The 17839-nt window shown below is 47.0% G+C and overlaps 1 protein-coding gene across 2 annotated transcripts in view; it reads right to left on the reverse strand.

The window, feature by feature from the left end:
* FZD3 (frizzled class receptor 3) overlaps positions 1-17839 on the reverse strand; it is a 41679-nt gene that overhangs the window by 14545 nt on the left and 9295 nt on the right. For both annotated transcript variants that reach the window (XM_008631044.2, XM_017730863.1), the window contains exons 2-3: positions 4927-5123; positions 2823-3840 (exon numbers count right to left, since the gene is read on the reverse strand). In XM_008631044.2, the coding sequence (XP_008629266.1) occupies positions 2823-3840; positions 4927-5123 (1215 nt within the window). The remainder of the gene's footprint in view (positions 1-2822; positions 3841-4926; positions 5124-17839) is intronic.

Below are 17839 nucleotides of genomic sequence, written 5' to 3' on the forward strand. Positions count from 1 at the left end.
TGATTCCCACAGGATGACACATTCCACCAAAATCTGGGAAGAATCTGCAAATAAGAGAGGAAAGAGACAAACTCTGAGAGCTGAACATCAGGGCAGGATTAACAAACCAAGCCAACACCAAGAATTTATCTGGAATAGTGAAATGGTTGGCCTGTCCCGAGGCTCTGCCCTGTGAACGATGAAGTGACATTGGGTTAACTCCTTTTTTAAGGCAATGAGTGAAAAGTAGGATTCCAACACAAAATTCAGCTCCTTGTTTGAATATTCCTATGCTGAAAGCAGATTCCAAAGGCACCGTTTCGCCCTCCAGAAAAAGAAAAATATTCCAAGCTCGATAAAATGAGAGGTGGATGGGTCAGGACAGTTTCAGGCCAGTGTGAGCAGGGATTTCACAGAGAAGTTGCACTGACTGGAAAGATCAGACCAGTGCAGTCACTGCAGAGCCCTGGCAGCAGGAACAAGAATTATCTGTGGTGACACTTTCATCAATTTGTCCTTATTCCCACTGGATGGGGCTTGGAGCAACCTCAGATAGTGGAAGGTGTCCCTGCCATGTGCTCCTTCTGGCCCTGCACTTACTCCATGAGCAGAGGGAATATTGGGACATTAATTCCCTGTCCTTGTGGCAAAGAAGGTTTGATTTCACAAGGAAAGCAACGGATGCCTCCCAGATTTGCCAAATAACCAGGAGAATCCATATCCAGGTCAAGCCAGGAAACATCCAGGTAGCCAGAAATCACAGTGGGAGCATAAAAACATCTTGTGGCCTCCTCCACTTGGGAATATTTCTAATTTTGGGGCCATTTCTCATTCTAGGCAGCCAAATAAACACACAGGCTGGTTTTTATCTGAGCCCCAGCCTGGTTCTGGAGCAGGCAGGAGAATCCACGGCTCAGCACTGACCCCGCGGTCCCTCCCGCAGGAGCAGCTGCATATTCCCACCCCCCTCACCAGGAATTTTCCAGAAGGAGTTTCTGTGGCACCATCTCCGATGGCAAGGATGATGTCACGCTCCGATGGACTCATGGATTTTTAACCTCGGATTTGCTGGTGTTGGGCAAAAGCTCCCAAAATCCACAACCCCGGGGGGGAAGCTTCACACATAAACCTTTTATCCACTGTGGGATCGACTCCAGCTCTCCATTTAGAGCTCTCAGAAACATTGGAAGTTAATTAAGTAATATTAAAGTTCGTAAAAATATGCTCTTATTTCGCCACTGAGGGCTATTTCCCACAAAACTCCACATTTCTCCCTAATTTAAGGATATATTTCACTAGCATGAGCTAAGGATAAAATCATTTTCCCCACAGCTTTGGGAATCTGTTTCAGTTATAAATCTGGATTGTTTAATAAGGGAAACATGTTTAGTTTGAGGGGAAAAAAAAATATAAATGGATGGGTTAAAAGAGAAAGAAAACCCCCTTCTAATACTCCCTGGGGTCTGCAGGTCCTTCAACCCAATTTGATGTGAATGAAACCATTATTGTTCTTTTGAGTCCCGCTGGGCCATTATGGCAACGGTTTGCCAGGGATTTCAGGAGCATTTCCCAACATGTTTTCATTCTGCCAGCCCTCAGTTTTGAGGTTTAAAACAAGTTCTTGCTCAAAATTTTTGGGAGGCAAAACCCTCTTGGTTTTATAGATCCTTACCAAACAAAATTCAGATTGGCACACGGTGGGTGCTGGGAATTAATCAAGAGAAAGCCACATGTCCCTGGTTTTTGGGGGTTCTTTTCCTTTGTTTTTAAGCATCAGCCAGTTTGAACAGATTAAAACCTGCAGCAGTGAAGACTCAATCAAGCCAATGGAACTGCACACACCCACTGCCAGAGATTTCCTGCCATAAAAATGCTCCCGCACTGGATGGGAGGGAAGAGTCACACCCTAATAAAACCTGATGGAGAAAAACACCAGAAAGGGTTAAAAGGTAATAAAAGGATTATTATCAAGCCTAAGCCAAACCTTTAAGTGATATTTCATTGCCTTAAAATGTGAGCTTTGATGATTCAGCTGGTGTTTTAACTGCTTCAAAGCCAAAATGCTAATTTTTAAATATCCCTCTGCGTGCAGCTGTATAATAAAGGTTTGCTGTAAAACCTTCTGGAAATAAAGTTCCTTTAAAATAAGTTGCAGAAAATATCTAAGGAATGTCATTCCAAAAACAATCTGCCCTTTTGGCTCCAAAGTAGGCAATTAATCCCTGCAATACTTTCTTTTCAACTGCATCTGAATAAACCAGTGGAGAGTTTGATCTTAGGGCTCTTGGAGGCTTCTGTTCTGTGATAACTCAATTAAACTGAGCAGATAACTCTTGATTTCTTGAAAAAAACCCCAAAGCTGATGAGCTGCAAGCTCTGGTTTTCTTCAGAAGACACTTCAAGAAGGATTTTATACAGATGTTCCTGGCACAAAATGAGCACAAAACCTCCGGGCCATCGAAACCCCAAAACTGCTACAGACAAACGACGAGAACTAGAAAAAGCAGCCTGATGACAACTCAGTTTAAATGCCAGAATTCCTCACCAGCAAAACTTCCAAAGGCCAAAAACAAACTCGTCAAGGCCCAGTCTAGAGGTTGGTTTAAAATAACATCTTTATATCCCGTGGAGGTGCCACACAGCCCAGAAACTCCACAAAAAAAACACCAGGCAGCTGATGGGAGCCTCTGATTTCCCAACAACACCCGGCCTAGGGCATTATCCCAATAATTTGAGTACGGCAAGAACTTTTTTTACAGGAATAAAAAAATTCCTATAAAAGCACTTTTGAGTTAGGGAGGACGAGTAACTCTTCCCACATGCCCTCCCCCGGGGTTCCTCACCTGGTAGGGACAGGGGATGTGATACTCCCGGCAGCGCTCCTGGATCCACGTGGTCTCCCACACGCCCCGATACGCCTGCTCATAGAAATAGCAGCCGATCACCACCAGCAGGGGCACGAGGTACAGCACGCTGAACACGCCGATGCGGATCATGAACTTCACCAGCTTGTCCTGGTTCTCCTTCTCCAGCGGGATCTCGATGCGAACGCGGTTGAGGGAGATAATCCCGGCCAGGAGGAGGGAGACTCCCACCACCACGTACAGGCAGAGAGGGGCCAGCACGAAGTATCGCAGCGCGTCCACGTCGTAGAGGCCGACGAAGCACACGCCGCTGATGTTGTCGCCTTCGATTTTGTTCATGGCCAAGAGGATGATGGTGAGGGTGCCCGGGATGCCCCAGGCGCTGGCGTGGAACAGCAGGGCCTTCTTCTCGATGGCCTCGCTGCCCCACTTGGGCACGGCCGCCAGGAACCAGGTGATGGTGAGGATGACCCACCAGACGCTGCCGGCCATGGTGAAGAAGTAGAGCACCATGAAGAGCATGGTGCAGGCCTTGTTGTGGGAGCCCTGCGTCACTGTGGAGGCCTTGTACTGGGAGGGGCTGGAGGCGTTGCAGGCCACCCGGTCCTCCAGCAGGAAGCCGATGAAGAAGATCAGGGACACCATCATGTAGCACACGGCGTAGAAGATGATCGGCCTCTCCGGGTAGCGGAACCTGGTGACGTCGATGAGGAAGGTCAGGAAGGTGAACAAGGTGGCCGAGAGGCAGACGATGGAGATGACGCCGATGAAGTAGCGGGCGAAGGACAGCTCCTCCCGACGGAAGTACATGTTGGGGCAAGGAGGGGAGCAGTCCCGGACCCTCAGGAAGGAGTAACCCAGGTCCGGGTCGATTTTCAGCTCCCGAGGACACCAAAAGCCGTAATCCCTCTGGACGGCCATCGGGGCCTCCTCCGTGGGCTCGCCGGCCAAGTTGAGGTCAACCAGGCGAGGATAGGGCTCGTCACAATCTGGGAACCTAAAAAGAGGCATTTACAAGAAATATACTCGTACTTTACAAGGGCTGGTAACTTCATCTCTAGGTGGGACTTCAGGCAAACCAATGGGAGCAAAACCAGACAATCCAAACAACGGGGAATCCATGAAATTCTGCACTGTTTAGACACAAACTCATCCCACAGAGCAGTGTTGAAACTATAAAATAAGTTCAAAAATGAAACAGACCAGGAGCCCATTGGGGCTTTAGGAATGAAGGTGAGGATGGAAGATCCATCCCAGGAAGTCTGTGAACTTAGGCCCATGGCAGCATGATTTTATAGAACATTTTAAAGCCTTTCCTAATCAACTGCACTCGCTGCCATCAGACAGGGCAGTGAGGTGGTGACACCAAAATTCCAACTAGCACTTTCTTTTCAACTGCATCTGAATAAACCAGTGGAGAGTTTGATCTTAGGGCTCTTGGAGTTAATAAATGGAATTATGACGGAGATATTTGTGTAGTCAAAGCTCTGACTCGAGGCAAGGACCGCTGGAGTTTTGAAGGAGACACTGGAGGAATCCCAGTTACCTAGAAACGTCCTCTTATTTTATCCTCTTATGACTTACTTAACTAAAATAATTTTAATTGTTTTCCATTCTCTCCAATCCAACAGTAAACGATTTCTTCCTGTTTGTGCTCCTCAGTTTCATTAGCTGCTGGAGTCACTTACAGAAAACAACAAGGCATGAGGGTATTGTTTTTAATTTCACGTGTATTCTGCCTCAAACAGCTTGGAACACCATCGGGTCGTTTTTCCGTAAAGTTATTGGTGCAATGTAAAGCTGAACACGGCTGTTTGCAGCTCAGCAAGGGGTAGATGCTCTGCAAACAGCTTTGAGATTTCATCCTCATCAAACCCAGCCAATTTTCAGCTGATCTCTTGGGCAGAAATAGGAACTCACTTCCCACCTCAGGAAACAGGCTGCTGGAAAAAGGGAAGGAAAACATGGCCACTTGTGATGGAAAACATTTAAAACACCTGGTTTTTTATGAACCATAAAACATCCTGGATCGGAATAAAATTTTATCCTGGGAAAAAAAAAAAAAAAAAAGGGATTTTCTCACCTGGTGCACTCCATATCCTCCGGCCAGGAGACCCCAAACATCTCCATGAGCTTGGAGCACTCGCTGTGGGCTCGCTGGCACAGGCGGCGGCAGGGCAGCGTCACCCGCCCGTACTCCATGCACACCGGCGCGTACAGGGCACACAGGAAGGGCCGGAAATCCCGGGAGCATTCCAGGTTCACCATGGGGTGGAAGGGCTGGCAAAGAGAAAGGAGAGGATTCAGCAGCTACAAGCAGCAATTTGTGGAATGTTTCACTTTGTCTGATCGCAGCCGTGACCGCGACCTTCTTTTCCCGGCTGTTGGGAGAAACGATCATCAGGACAGAACTGAGGTGTTTTAGGAAGACGGGTGACCATGGGGACAAATGAAGAGATTCCCAAGGGATATTTATGTACTCAATCTGCATTAAAATCAGTGGGAATTCGACAGCTGAATGCTGGTGGGGATTTCAGTTCTCTCATGAAGGTGTATCCGTGGAAGGAAAACATTCCCAGCCCTCACGTTACCCCAGTTATATAAATTCCCACACAGCCACAGAACCTCCCAGCTCCCAGAAAAGGGTTGTAACCACAGTGAAGGCACAGCCAAGATGCCTTTCCTTGCCCAACCAACAGAAAGCACCACGAAATCAAAGCCTGAAAAAAACCAAATCAAAATAAATAACTGGTGTCTTGTGCTCCCGTGGTGCTTCACAACAGGTTTGGGTGTTGGTGAGAGCAACACTCCTCGGAAGCTCCGAGAGAAAATCTGTCAGAATTGGGCAAATACAGCTGGTCTGGAATATTCCTGAAGGATAAAGAAGGAAAAATAAAGAGGACAGGGATTTATGTCTCAGTGAAAGCTGCTGCATGTTGATAATCCACGTTGTATTCCTACCGTCCAGCGTGGGTTCGTTCTGCTCTTGCTTTTTGTGGTTTGTCCTCAGAACTCTCCAGGAATTAATCAATGTCTCATTCCAAGTTTCTGGGGCACCTACCAGCATCCAAAGCCTCGCTGTCTCTTTGGATATCAATGTAAGATCAATGATACTCCCGTGAGAGTGCAATTAGAGAATATTGGAACACATTAGGGCTTCCAGCTCTGGAATGAAACAAACCAAACCCCAGACTGCAAGAACACCTCCATGAGCCACTTCTCATCCTGATTTCTATTTCAAATCACAGCTCAAAGGGAAAAGTTGACAGTGGCTTCATCACTGGCACTGCTCTGTTCTACACAGGCTTTTAGAAAAAGTCCATTATTTGGATAGCAGAGTTTTCTCCACAGCCCAGCAGGATTAAGGAGCAGAATCCTAATCTTTGGAATGTGCAGTGCAATAGCTGAAGCATAAATGAACCTGCTATATAGAAATACATCCAAATCCTAAATCTTATTAGAAGTGCAGCTGAAGAAGAGCTGCAGAACGATTACATTCTCAAGCAGTGATTTCCTGAGAAGTGTTTTAAAGCAATTCAGCATTTTCTTTTTCCAAACGATAGAGTAGAACTGATCTAACAGGGAAAAAATGGGGCATCTTCTGTGGTAACAGAAATGGCAAATACTGGAAATTATAAGGAAAAGTTTCACACCTCCCTTATCACCTCTTTACTCTTCCAATCCTTCCCAGAAGTCTCCTTCCCCCTCCAAAAGGTGAATTTTTGGAATACAAGGCACAGCCATGCTACAAGTTCAATGTGGGTTTTTTTTAAACATCATTATTATTTACCAAGCTGAACAAATCCCCTTCATTTTTCAAACACCCCATGAACAGGAGAGCCATGAAATTCAGCAATAACTTGCAGGAAGAGCAGGATGAGCCTCTGGAGTTATCAACCAGGAAAAAGGCAGCAGCAGTTGGGAAATATTTACATTTACAAGCTCATGTTTCTCAAGGAACTCCTTCTGTTTGGCTGGACATGTACTTCAGAATTATTTTTATTTATATATTTATTTGTGAGTATTTGTTGTCTACAGCAAAGTTAAAGCCATTGTTTGACCATGTGGATCCAAGAAATCGATTCCAGGGAGTTACACCAGCTGCCTGGAAAAGCTGAAGGTAAAAATCTTCCTTTGATGGAAAGGGAAATAAAACAAGAACTCCACTTTTATTCTGGTAAGAGTTTAACTTCCCTTCTTTTCAGAAAACCCTGAAAATGAGAAAATTAAGTTATAACTTTATGAAAAAGAGCTCCTGTTTCCATGCCTGCCCCAACCCCTGAGCTTTGCCTCCTGCCATTGTGGGTTTGTACAAACCCACATCTGAATTTCAAGTTCTCCTGACAATTCCTCCCCTACTTTCCTCTGATACACCTCCCACTAAGAAAAGATGTTCCCAAAATTCCTCTTTTCCTGCTCTTTTGCCTTTGTTAAAAGATCTGTTTGGATTTGGTGGAGCTGCAGAGGCTGAGCTGTTTCAGAAGAGACCCCAGAGCAACTCAAGGTGTGCAAACACAGCTCCAGGTGAAGGGAAGGACAGGAGGAAATGGCCTCAACCTGTGCCAGGAGAGCTTCAGGTTGGACATCAGAGGGAATTTCTTCATGGAGAAGCTGTTAAACATTGGCAGGGGCTGCCCAGGGAGGTTTGGAGTGCCCGTCCCTGGAGGCGTCCAAGGAAGGCCTGGACGTGGCGTGCTCTGGGCTGGGGACACGGTGGGGATCGGTCACAGGTTGGACTCAATGATCCCAAAGATCTTTTCCAGCCTCAATGATCCTGGGATCCTGCGAACTTTAAAATCCTGAAGAGGCTGAGCTGGAGAACGGGAGAAGAAAAATCCCGGCAACGACTCCTGGTAACACAGAAAAAGAGCCTCGCTTGCTCTGAGGCAGCGACAGCAGCATTTGTGCCTGTGGGCAGCTCCCTCTGAAAGCGCCCCAAAAATTATCCCCAAATTGTCTTCCCCCCTCGCAGCTCCAAAGATGAAAAGTCACCTCCACCTACTGATTATGTTGTTCCCTATTAAAAATAAACCCGGGGAGATTAAAAGACTCTTTTTATGCTCTTGCCCAAGGACGCAGAGCAAGTTATGACTCCGCCGGTGCCGAACAAAAGGCCCTCTGTTAAATGGGATGCGCTTTTGAAAAACGCCTGGTGAACAACTCCAGGAGGAAAAAGGAAGAGGACGAGGGCAAGAGGAGGTGTGGCAGCCAAACTGATTTCAGTCATTCAGGCCAAGTCCCAGGAAATCCAAGAAAGGAAGAGATAAATGTTTAGGAAGAGATAAACTCTTCCTGTCCTTGGCTTTGCCACCCAGGTGCTGTGTCCCAGCCCTGTGTCCCTGCTTCCCTCAGAGCAGCACAACCTCACCCAGCTCTTTCTTCTCCCTCTTCCCCAGCTCCTTCCTTCCCCGCTATTCCCATCAAGAGCTTCGATGGCCGTGCTTTAGCAGAGATTAGAAATTTCCTGCTGGCCTCGGGTTTGTTTTCAGGAGGGGGTCATGGAATCGCAGAATGGTTTGGGTTGGAAGGGACCTTAAAGATCATCTCCTTCCAACCCCCAGCTTTCATTCCCCAAGGGATGAAAGCCAAAGGAGAGCTGGAATGTGTAGATTTTCCCTCACTTCAAATAATTTTTTTAACAAGTCCTCATTTTTGGTTACAAACAAGAGAAGTAACTCAAATTATAAATACACCATGGAACCAAGATCCGATTTCAGACCTCGTAATACTGAGAGATAATAAACCCAATTATTTTCTTATCAGGTAAATAAAATAAATATTTCAATTAAAAAATATTTACACAGAAATTCAGCTGGCTGGTTTTGGGAAGTGACTTTGCACGATTTAAACCAAATTACTCGGCTGATCCTTTCCTACCAAAAAACCTCTGTTTGGTTTTATATTCCATTCTTTGAACAGAGAACTAAACAGGAAGCATCCTCATAAATCCCGAGAGGGAAGGAGGGAACTTTTCTCCCCTCAGGCTCCTGGGAAGAGAGTGATGCTATGACTCTCAATTGCTGCTGCAATTCCCGGGTGGAAGCAGCTGCCTCGGGGCACATCCTGGCTCAGAGCAGCCACACGAGCTGCTCTTTGTCCTGCATCTCCCGCTCTTTGATGGAAGAAACCGGGAATTGTGTCTCAAAAGGGCACTGGCACTAATGCCCTCCAGGCTGCCTTCCCTGGAGAACTGGAGCTGCTTTGGATTTAGCTCTGCAGACAGCTCCTGCTTCCACTGAGCACATCTGGCCCCTTGCTTCTGACGGCTGTCATGAGCAGAATTGAGACTGAAAATCTTATTTTCCATCGCCCCTGACTCCTGTGAACCCCTCTGGATTCACTGGATCCTGCAGCCCACGCTCCTGGCGCTCACACTCCACCTGGAGACGTTTGCTCCAGGTTCACACCTGAGCTGAAGAGCTGCTGGGATCAAACAGGGTCCTGCCTCAACCCGGCTGCTGCTTCCTGAAGAAAATCAGGGAATGCTCACCCGGCCACAGCAGAGCAAAAAGCAGGGATTTGGGGCCCGAACTTGGCAGAAGACCAGAGCCATTTCTACCTTTTCCCACCCAGTTTGGCTCGAGCTGGATCGTGCCGTGAAATTAAAGGTGGCAGAGAGCACCACGAGCACAGCCAGGTGTGCAGGAGTGAGTTTGTTTCTTCTGGAATCAACGCAGTTCACCCAACTTCGTGCGACTCCGGTTGCTGCAGACCCTTCATTCTGCTTTCTAAAGGCAAAAGGTGACTTTGCCCCAGCCTGCTCTGAGCGCACGGTGCCAAGACACGCCCAGTGAGAATTCCTGGCACAAAGCACATCCCTGCTCACCTCACCAACAACTTCCCTGTCGAGAAACTGAGGTGTACTTTTATTTTTGGAATTATTTCTGGTTTTTCACAGTGCTACACACGTACGAAAAGCCAAGTGGGGCACGGCTCTGGCTGCCTGTTGAGCTTTTCCCCTCCAGCATGGAATAAAGTGATTCCCAATTATCCCTATGAACCCCGTGACCCACAGCCTTTCAATATCCCACACCTCATAATTTGATGGCAGCTGGAAAAATCCTGGTAGCAGTGAGGATTAGACTGACACTGCACTGCTTTAGGGGCTGGGAAGGGGAAAAAAGAACCAGATTGTTTTTACCTTAGCACTAAAAATAAATGCCTGCATTTAAACAGTTATTTAAGTAACTCCAACAATATAAAAAGACAAGCAATTACTGTGGGTTTAAATGATATTTTTCTCGTGCTATAGGTTGGACGAGGCACTCACTTTGTTATTCACTTTAAACCCAAGGCCAATTATTTTACCTGCCTTACTCAGAGAGGGCAGCAATCATGAAAAACCATCCCAAGCTTTCTGTCTCCAAACAGACAGCCAAGGTTAATTTCTGCAGGAAGAAAAAAAGGAGGATAAAGATGGAAGTAGTTAAAATACAGGGAATGACATTAATCTCTGCCTATAGGACTAAAAGCAAAGCCATCTGCTCGAGTTCTTTAAAGAGGTCTCCTGCTGCATTTTATATTCCAAAGTTCCTCTGGAAGACGGCATCCATCTGTCAGCTTTTCCTGGATGTGGGATTCGTGTTTTGGGAATGGGGGAATGAAGATGGGTGGTCCTGGTAACCATTTCCATTTGCAGGGAGCGTTGGGTTGGTGGCAGCTGAGAGGGTTTGGGCTTCCTCCTTCCTCTCCATATGCCTGCTGTGATGGACTTGGGAGAATTCCAGAGGGATATTACCAGGGAAATACATCCACCATCCTCTGGATTGTATTTTTGATACTGTTAAATAAAGACACTTTGCCTGGGCAAGGAAGAGACTCCGGGGCAGGAGCTGTAAATCTCGTCAAAATCCTATTTTTCAAGGAAATGACACATTTCCATCTCCTGCAAAGATGACATTCCAAGTGGGAGAGTGATCACTGCTTCCAGGCCCGCTGGGAAATGCTCTGGTGCTGCTGTCACCGTGGGAAGGGCAAGGAGACCCGTGCTGAGAAGTGGAGCAACACCAACCTTCTCCTTCCCTTCTCCTTCTCCTTCCCTTCTCCTTCTCCTTCCCTTCTCCTTCTCCTTCTCCTTCTCCTTCTCTTCTCTTCTCCTTCTCCTTCTCCTTCTCTTCTCCTTCTCTGTCTCCTTCTCCTTCTCTTCTCCTTCTCCGTCTCCTTTTCTTTCTCCTTCTCCGTCTCCTTCTCCGTCTCCTTCTCCGTCTCCTTCTTCTCTGTCTCCTTCTCCTTTTTCTTCTCTGTCTCCTTCTCCTTCTCCTTCTCCTTCCCTGATCCACACAGCAGGATCACACAATTCCTGCCAGCTCCAGGGAGGTCTCCTTGGAAAAAACCAGGAGAGAGGAGCATGACAATCCACTGCTCAAAAATTTCTCTTGCCGAGCAAAGGAGGAAAAGCATTTGGTGGGGTTTGTCAGAGGATTTGACACTGGCCGGAGAGCACACGATGGGATTTGCACCCAGATCAGATTCTTCAGTGCTCAAAAAAAAGGGGATTTCTATAAATCACAAATAGGATGGAAAATACAGATAAGGACACAGCCAAAATTCGAAGTCACCATTTGGATTTGCCTCCCCTTTTGATTTTTTAGAGCTGTAAATATACAGGATGGCAGCGCCTGCCACAGAATACACAACATTAACACCCTGCAGAACAAAACCAGACAAGCTGGATTTCCAAACATAAGAAATTCCATAAGAAACGCTGAACCCTCCCACTGGAGGGTTTTTGATCACCACTTTTTTTTCCCCAAGGCTTGATGACTTCTACTACTTCATGTGTGACTTCGCTGTGGTTTTTCACCCAGCTGATGCAGCAGGATATCTAGAATGTTTAATATTACAAGCCAGTGCAGCCTATTGGATCTCTGTGTTTTCCACTGGGAGGAGGATGGCAGAAGGCTTCTATTTGCTGAATTTTGGCATTCAAGCCCAGGTTGGGAGATCAACCAGGGGGACCTGCAGTGTTCTGACCGCCTTAAATGTCAGCTTTGCTGTCACCAAATGGTCACAAAATGAGGACAAATCGCAGTTGTCACCTAAGGCACTTCAGGGGCAGTCTCACAAGGGGCAGAAGTTTATTTATCCTCTTCCTCTGCCACTCTGACCCGGGTTTAAGGTAAATTAAAGTGAGTTTTAGAGCATCAGCCCCACAGCACAGCAGACAAACCCTTCTTGCCACGGCAGAGAAGAGGCACGAGGCTGTTAGAGCAGAACTTTTGGCAGCCAGGAGGGGCAGGAGGCTGGGAAATCCAGGAGCAGAACTTCTGGCAGCCAGAAAAGCTGCAGGAGACAATCCATCCACGCTGAAAGAATTCAGGAAGCTTTGTCTGCTGCTCCCCTGGCAGCCAGTCTGCTGTCGGAATCCTCTCACAGGATTCTCCCACCAGCCAGAACACCTGGTTCCATCCACGGGAAAACAACGGCGGAGCCAGTCGGAATAAATCCCCTCCTGCCTGAGCTGGGAATGTTGGAGATGTTCTCCAAGAAGGAATCACCATCCAACAGCTCTCGTGCCTTCCCTGGTTACAATCAGGACCAGCATCTCCTTGGGAAGAGGTTAAATGATTGAATTTTGCTCCTACGAAAACAAATCTCACCTAAATCCTTCAAGAAAAGATCCTGTGGCATCCACAAAGTCTCTGCCCTGCAGTTACTGCCCAAATTAAACCCCAAAAGTACTCAGGGGATACAGGGATGCATCTCCATGGAAAAGTCAGGGTTTTTGGTCTTGGGAAGGAGCAGAGCTCAACACTGAGCCACCACAACCATCCTCATAAATAACACGATGCAAACTGAAGTAAGAACACAATCTGCTGGATTAACGTTGTAAGAACCATCCTGGATAGCAGACAGAACGTGTCTGACACACGAATGCTGATATTTTAACAGCTGTGTCTTAATCTAACATTGCAGACCATCTGTTCAATCCATAGCCCAGCAAAACCACACACACACGCTGTCTGCACTCGGATGGGAGAGAAGATTTACATCTTTGGGCCTCAAAATTAAGGCTATTTCACAGAGCAATCATCAAAATGTATTGTTTAGAATACTTCTAATAAAGATATTCTATTCTTTTTCCCACGTGTTTGCTTTCCAGGCAGGCTGCACTGTCAGTCCAGGACACTGAGCTGTCTTTTGGTGGAAGTAATTCAAAAATCAGCAGGTTGTGTTCCACGGGCATAAATAATGCAGGATGGTTTTCCTGGTCTGCTCTCTGCAAGCTCCACAGCCCTGCTGTCCCCTGAGATATGGAATCACAGAACCATGGAATGGTTTGGGTGGGAAGTGCCCTCAAAGCTCATCCAGCTCCAACCCCGACCCCTTCCACTGTCCCAGGCTGCTCCAAGCCCCATCCAGCCCGGCCTTGGACACTTCCAGGGATGGGGCAGCCACAGCTTCTCTGGGAATTCCATCCCAGCCCCTCAGAGGGAAGAATTCCTTCCTCGTATCTCTGCATTTACTGGTGTAGGATGCACCCAAACCAAGCTGCAGCACCTCCAAATCTCAGCTCAGCAGCACCTCCCATTTAATTCCACATGTACTCCACCACAGCTGTGACTGTTTCTCTGCTCTCCCACTCCCCAGGAAGAGGCATTTTGCAATTTACAACTCCAGACTATTTTGTTTGTGAGGATTCTGAGGGCTTGGAAATATTTCAGCCAACTTCCAACAGAAGAAAAGTAAAGCTGCAGCACTTAACACTCTTCACATGAAGATGCGGCCAGATTATGACATAAACCAGATTTTCCTCAGGAAAACCTGTACATTTACCCGAAAGTTGGGGTGAAAAATCAAGAGTGTTTCTCTCAGGGTTCCCTGGGGCTCCACACAAAATCACCCTGTGCTGTGAGCGAGTCGACAAAGCCACTACAAAAATCCAAGGTGAGCTTTAGCTGAATCTCAGGAATGACTTCCCCTATTTTGGTATTAGCCATGGAATTCTTCCCACGTGCCACCTGCACAGCTGGACACAAACAACGAGGAAATGAAGTGGGTTTGGGGGAAAACTTCAGTCTTTGGAAAGAGATTGTCCTTTCTTTTATGATTACAATTCTCCAGTGAGTCTGTAGGTTCTGAACAAAAACTGCCTGAATTTATTGGGATCTTTTTTTTCAATTTTTCAAAGAAATTGTCCATCCCAATATAAATTTCTTTCACCCAATCGAGGAATTACAAGAGGGCAACCCAACAGGCCTCTCTATTCATCAGAAATTAATATAGAACAGGAAAGTTAAGACTGAGAATACCTCAATTTACTCCAGTGGATTAAATTAAAATTAATTTATGCTTCTAAATAGAGGAATTAAGATAATTAGCTGGTGACTTCAATTTTCAACCATTTTTAAACCACTAACCATTTCTAAAAAAAACCCATGTGTGAACGCAGCAGCTGTAAATTAAAATTTAAGATTCATCAGGGCAATACTCTCCCTTCTATTCAGCGCCAAGTTAATGAGGTCACAGCTGAATGCTACAGGGGGAAAAGAATTAAAAATAATTGCAATTGTATCCCTCTTTTCCACTGGCCAGACAGCTGTTATCCACCTCTGAACGACCAGTCCTGAAATCCTCACCCAAACCATCAAACTGAGGACAAACCCGAGCCACTGACTCGATTTTTCCAGTTAATAATTCACCAGATAAATATTTGACAGGAATTCCCACAGTGCCTCCACTTGTTTGTTTCTGCGGCACCCTAAAAGGGTTTTTGCTGCTCTCAAAGTAGATTAAAGAATATTTTGCCCTCAAAAGTCCGGGATTTTTCTCCCTGTTGAGGCCAGGAGTTCGTTCCCAGCTCTCCTCTGTACCACAGACGGAGTTTTTGGGGAAAATTGCTCCCACATGTCTGGAATGCTCACAAGGCCAAACAATAACTGGATTAATAAGAGAGAGGGAACACAAAAAGATGATGCAACTGCTCCACACGAGGCCCCTGCCCAGGGTGATGATTCCAAACCCTTTCCCAGTTAAACGGAATAAAGAGAATCAAACATCTGTGGATGCTGTGGAAGAACCCCTCCAAAACCTTCTTGAACAGTGAATGCCACTCCTAGAAATGTCAGGATGGGGATGGAATGTCCTGCAGGGGAGTTTGGAATGGACACGGAATGGAATCAGTGGGATCAGACTATGAAAAGAGGAAAGACTTCACTGAATTCCTTGAGGGGGCTGCGAGAGGCAAGAGGGGTGAGAGCGTTTTCCCACTGAGTAATTGCCCAACGCTGCAAAAATCCCCTTTTATGTGTCTATAAAAGTGCCCAAAAGGCTGGAAAATGCAGCTGAGGGAAGAGCAGGAGTGGGGCTGTGGGGTAGGGAAGGCAAAAAGAGCTGGAAGCAGCAGGATGGGGCTGGCAGAGTGGGAAGGAGTGTCCGTGCATTCGTTAACGAGCTCAGCTCTTCCCTCGCTCCCGGCTCCCACTGCTTCCCAACTCAAGGATGAGCACTGACAGCCAGAGATCAAAAATGTGTCCTTTAATCCATCCCACCGGCTCTTTTCTGATGGATACAGCGGGATCAGGACATCCACAGGCCACAGATCCCTGCCAGTCCTGGCTCCGACTCCCCCGAGCCCCCTCCGTGACCCTGGAATCTTCAAGGCTGCCACTACAAAGTGGAAGGGGAAGCAAAGGCTAAATTTTAAAAGCCTGGAAGTTTGCAATTCCCAGACAAAAGCAACTGCCTCCCGTGGTGCCAGGGGAAAAAAGAGGCCGATGGATCTGGAGAATTACGCTGCCTTTTTTGTGATACCACTTAATGAAGGTTATTGTCAGCAACAGGGATGATTTCCAAAGGGAGGGGAAAGAAAATGCCTGAGGGCTCAGCAGGGTCGGTGTTTTAGCCACGAGATTTGGAGGACAGAGTCCCAAATAACTCCTTTTAAATGGTATTTCTCCGACATGAGGTAAAGACCTTTTCTGGAAGAATTGGATCATCTGTCATTCGAAAAGCCACAGAGGGAAACCTGGAGGCAAAGTAACTTCCCTGTCCTTTAACAAATTCACATCAAACTTTACAATCTGACACATTTGTAAAACATGCAGGTAAAATGCCACCATCCCACGATATTTTTGTTTCCTTGCCTTTGGTTTGTTTTTTCTTCCTTTATTATTGACAACAAGCAGCAAAGCTGAAATCCAAGGTCAAACTTTGTAACCACATTATCCTCTGCAGTTACATTTCCGTGTTGCACCTGCACCGTGAGGGTTAAAATGCACAATAAGGAGGGAAAAGGAACTCTCAGGAGCCGGGATTCAGTCTCTGCTGATTCTCAAGGACACATCATTCACCCACTCCCCCACAAAGACAAGGATGCAGCGATGTCGGATAATTGACAATATGATTGAGTCCTTACGAAGGGGAAAATATGTAATACATGTGAGTTTTCAGGGAGAAATGTTAAAAACATGAGCGATGCTTTCGGAGCTGTGAGGGGGGAGACGAAAACGAGCGGCTGCCCAGAGCTGTCTCCCTGAATTTATAAAGAAAGATGTTTCTCCTCGCTCAGCGCCACGGACATGACAACTTTTGTCCTATAAATCAAGAAACAGGGAATATGAACGAGTTTACAAATTGAAAGCAACTTTCAGAAGATAAATTTCGGGCTTCCACGCCACACAAAGATGAACTACAAGGAGCCTTCCTCCCTTGTTCAAATTCAAATTAAGCAGCCCTTTGTGCTTCTCTTTTCAAATTTCCTTCCCTGTTTCCATGGGAACCCCCCGGCTGACAAGCCTCGGATGGAGCAAGAGGCCAAGCTTAGCGAGGGGTGTGAAAAGGGGTGGGAGTCAAAGGGCAGAATTTGGCTCGGGAGGACCAACATGCCAACCTTTGTCCCCCCACAAGCGGGGGGTAGCCATAGGAACAACTCCTCAGGACACGGGAGGAGCCAGGGGGGGATCCCGGCCAAAATCACGAGATGGGAGGAAAATGGGAAAGGTGTTGCTGAAAACACAAGGCCAGGACCTCCAGTGGGTCCTGAAAGTGGGTCCAGAGAGTCTTACAAACGAGACAAAATTAAATAAACCCTGAAGGACTGAGCATCCGACTTCGTGCTGGTTCTGCACCCACCTAATTCCACTGAATTGATTTATAGGAGACCGCAGAGAAACTGGGAAGAAGCGATTCCCAAACCCAACAGGAGAATTTAACGTTCTCCTGAAAAATCCCCTCGACTGAAGGGCTCCGGAGGTGTTTTATCAAGGCCTTATGGAGAAATGGAAGCAGCAGAGGGTCAGGAGGACGGAGCTGCAGCTCCCGACACGCAGGGCCGGCTGAGCCGGACGGCTCCGCAGGATACGGAAGGGTCTGGCTGTGACTGTCCCCACAGGAGTGAGGTGACAGAGCAGAGTCACACGGCGTCTGTCAGTGCTGCAGCACATCCATCTACTCCATAAAACCAGGAATAGCTGCTCCATAAAAATATAAACGTGGCACCTTCTGATGATTGCAGCTTGTAAAAGAGCCAGCAGGAGGACGAGCCCTGTAAAATCGCTGATGATACCGAGAGGAAAACTCGCTCGCTGTGTCTTCAGCACAAAAAGCAGGGAATGTAAAACCAGCAGGTGGTTTATTGAAGATTAAAAAAAAAAAAAATCCAAAACGGACCGAAGAAACAACAGCAAATGCTTCACAGCACGCTCAGCTCATGTAACTGCCAGTGATTTGCGTGGATGTGCTTTTGAACGTGAGGAGTCCAGGGAGAAAATGGATAAATCTGAAGAATAACACAAGTATTTCCCTGTACTGAGCACGGTGCTGGTGCTCCCAGCATAAGGAGGACATGGAATTGTCGGAGCAAAGCCAGAGGAGGCCACAGAGCTGCTCCGAGGGCTGGAGCCCCCAGGCTGGGAGAGCTGGGGGTGCTCACCTGGAGAAAAGAAGGATCCAGGGAGACCTCAGAGCCCCTTCCAGGGCCTAAAGGGGCTCCAGGAGAGCTGGAGAGGGACTTGGGACAAGGCATGGAGGGACAGGACACAGGGAATGGCTTCCCA

This window comes from Corvus brachyrhynchos, unplaced genomic scaffold (assembly GCF_000691975.1).
Source record: "Corvus brachyrhynchos isolate BGI_N302 unplaced genomic scaffold, ASM69197v1 scaffold203, whole genome shotgun sequence".
Classification (NCBI taxonomy): Eukaryota; Metazoa; Chordata; class Aves; order Passeriformes; family Corvidae; genus Corvus; species Corvus brachyrhynchos.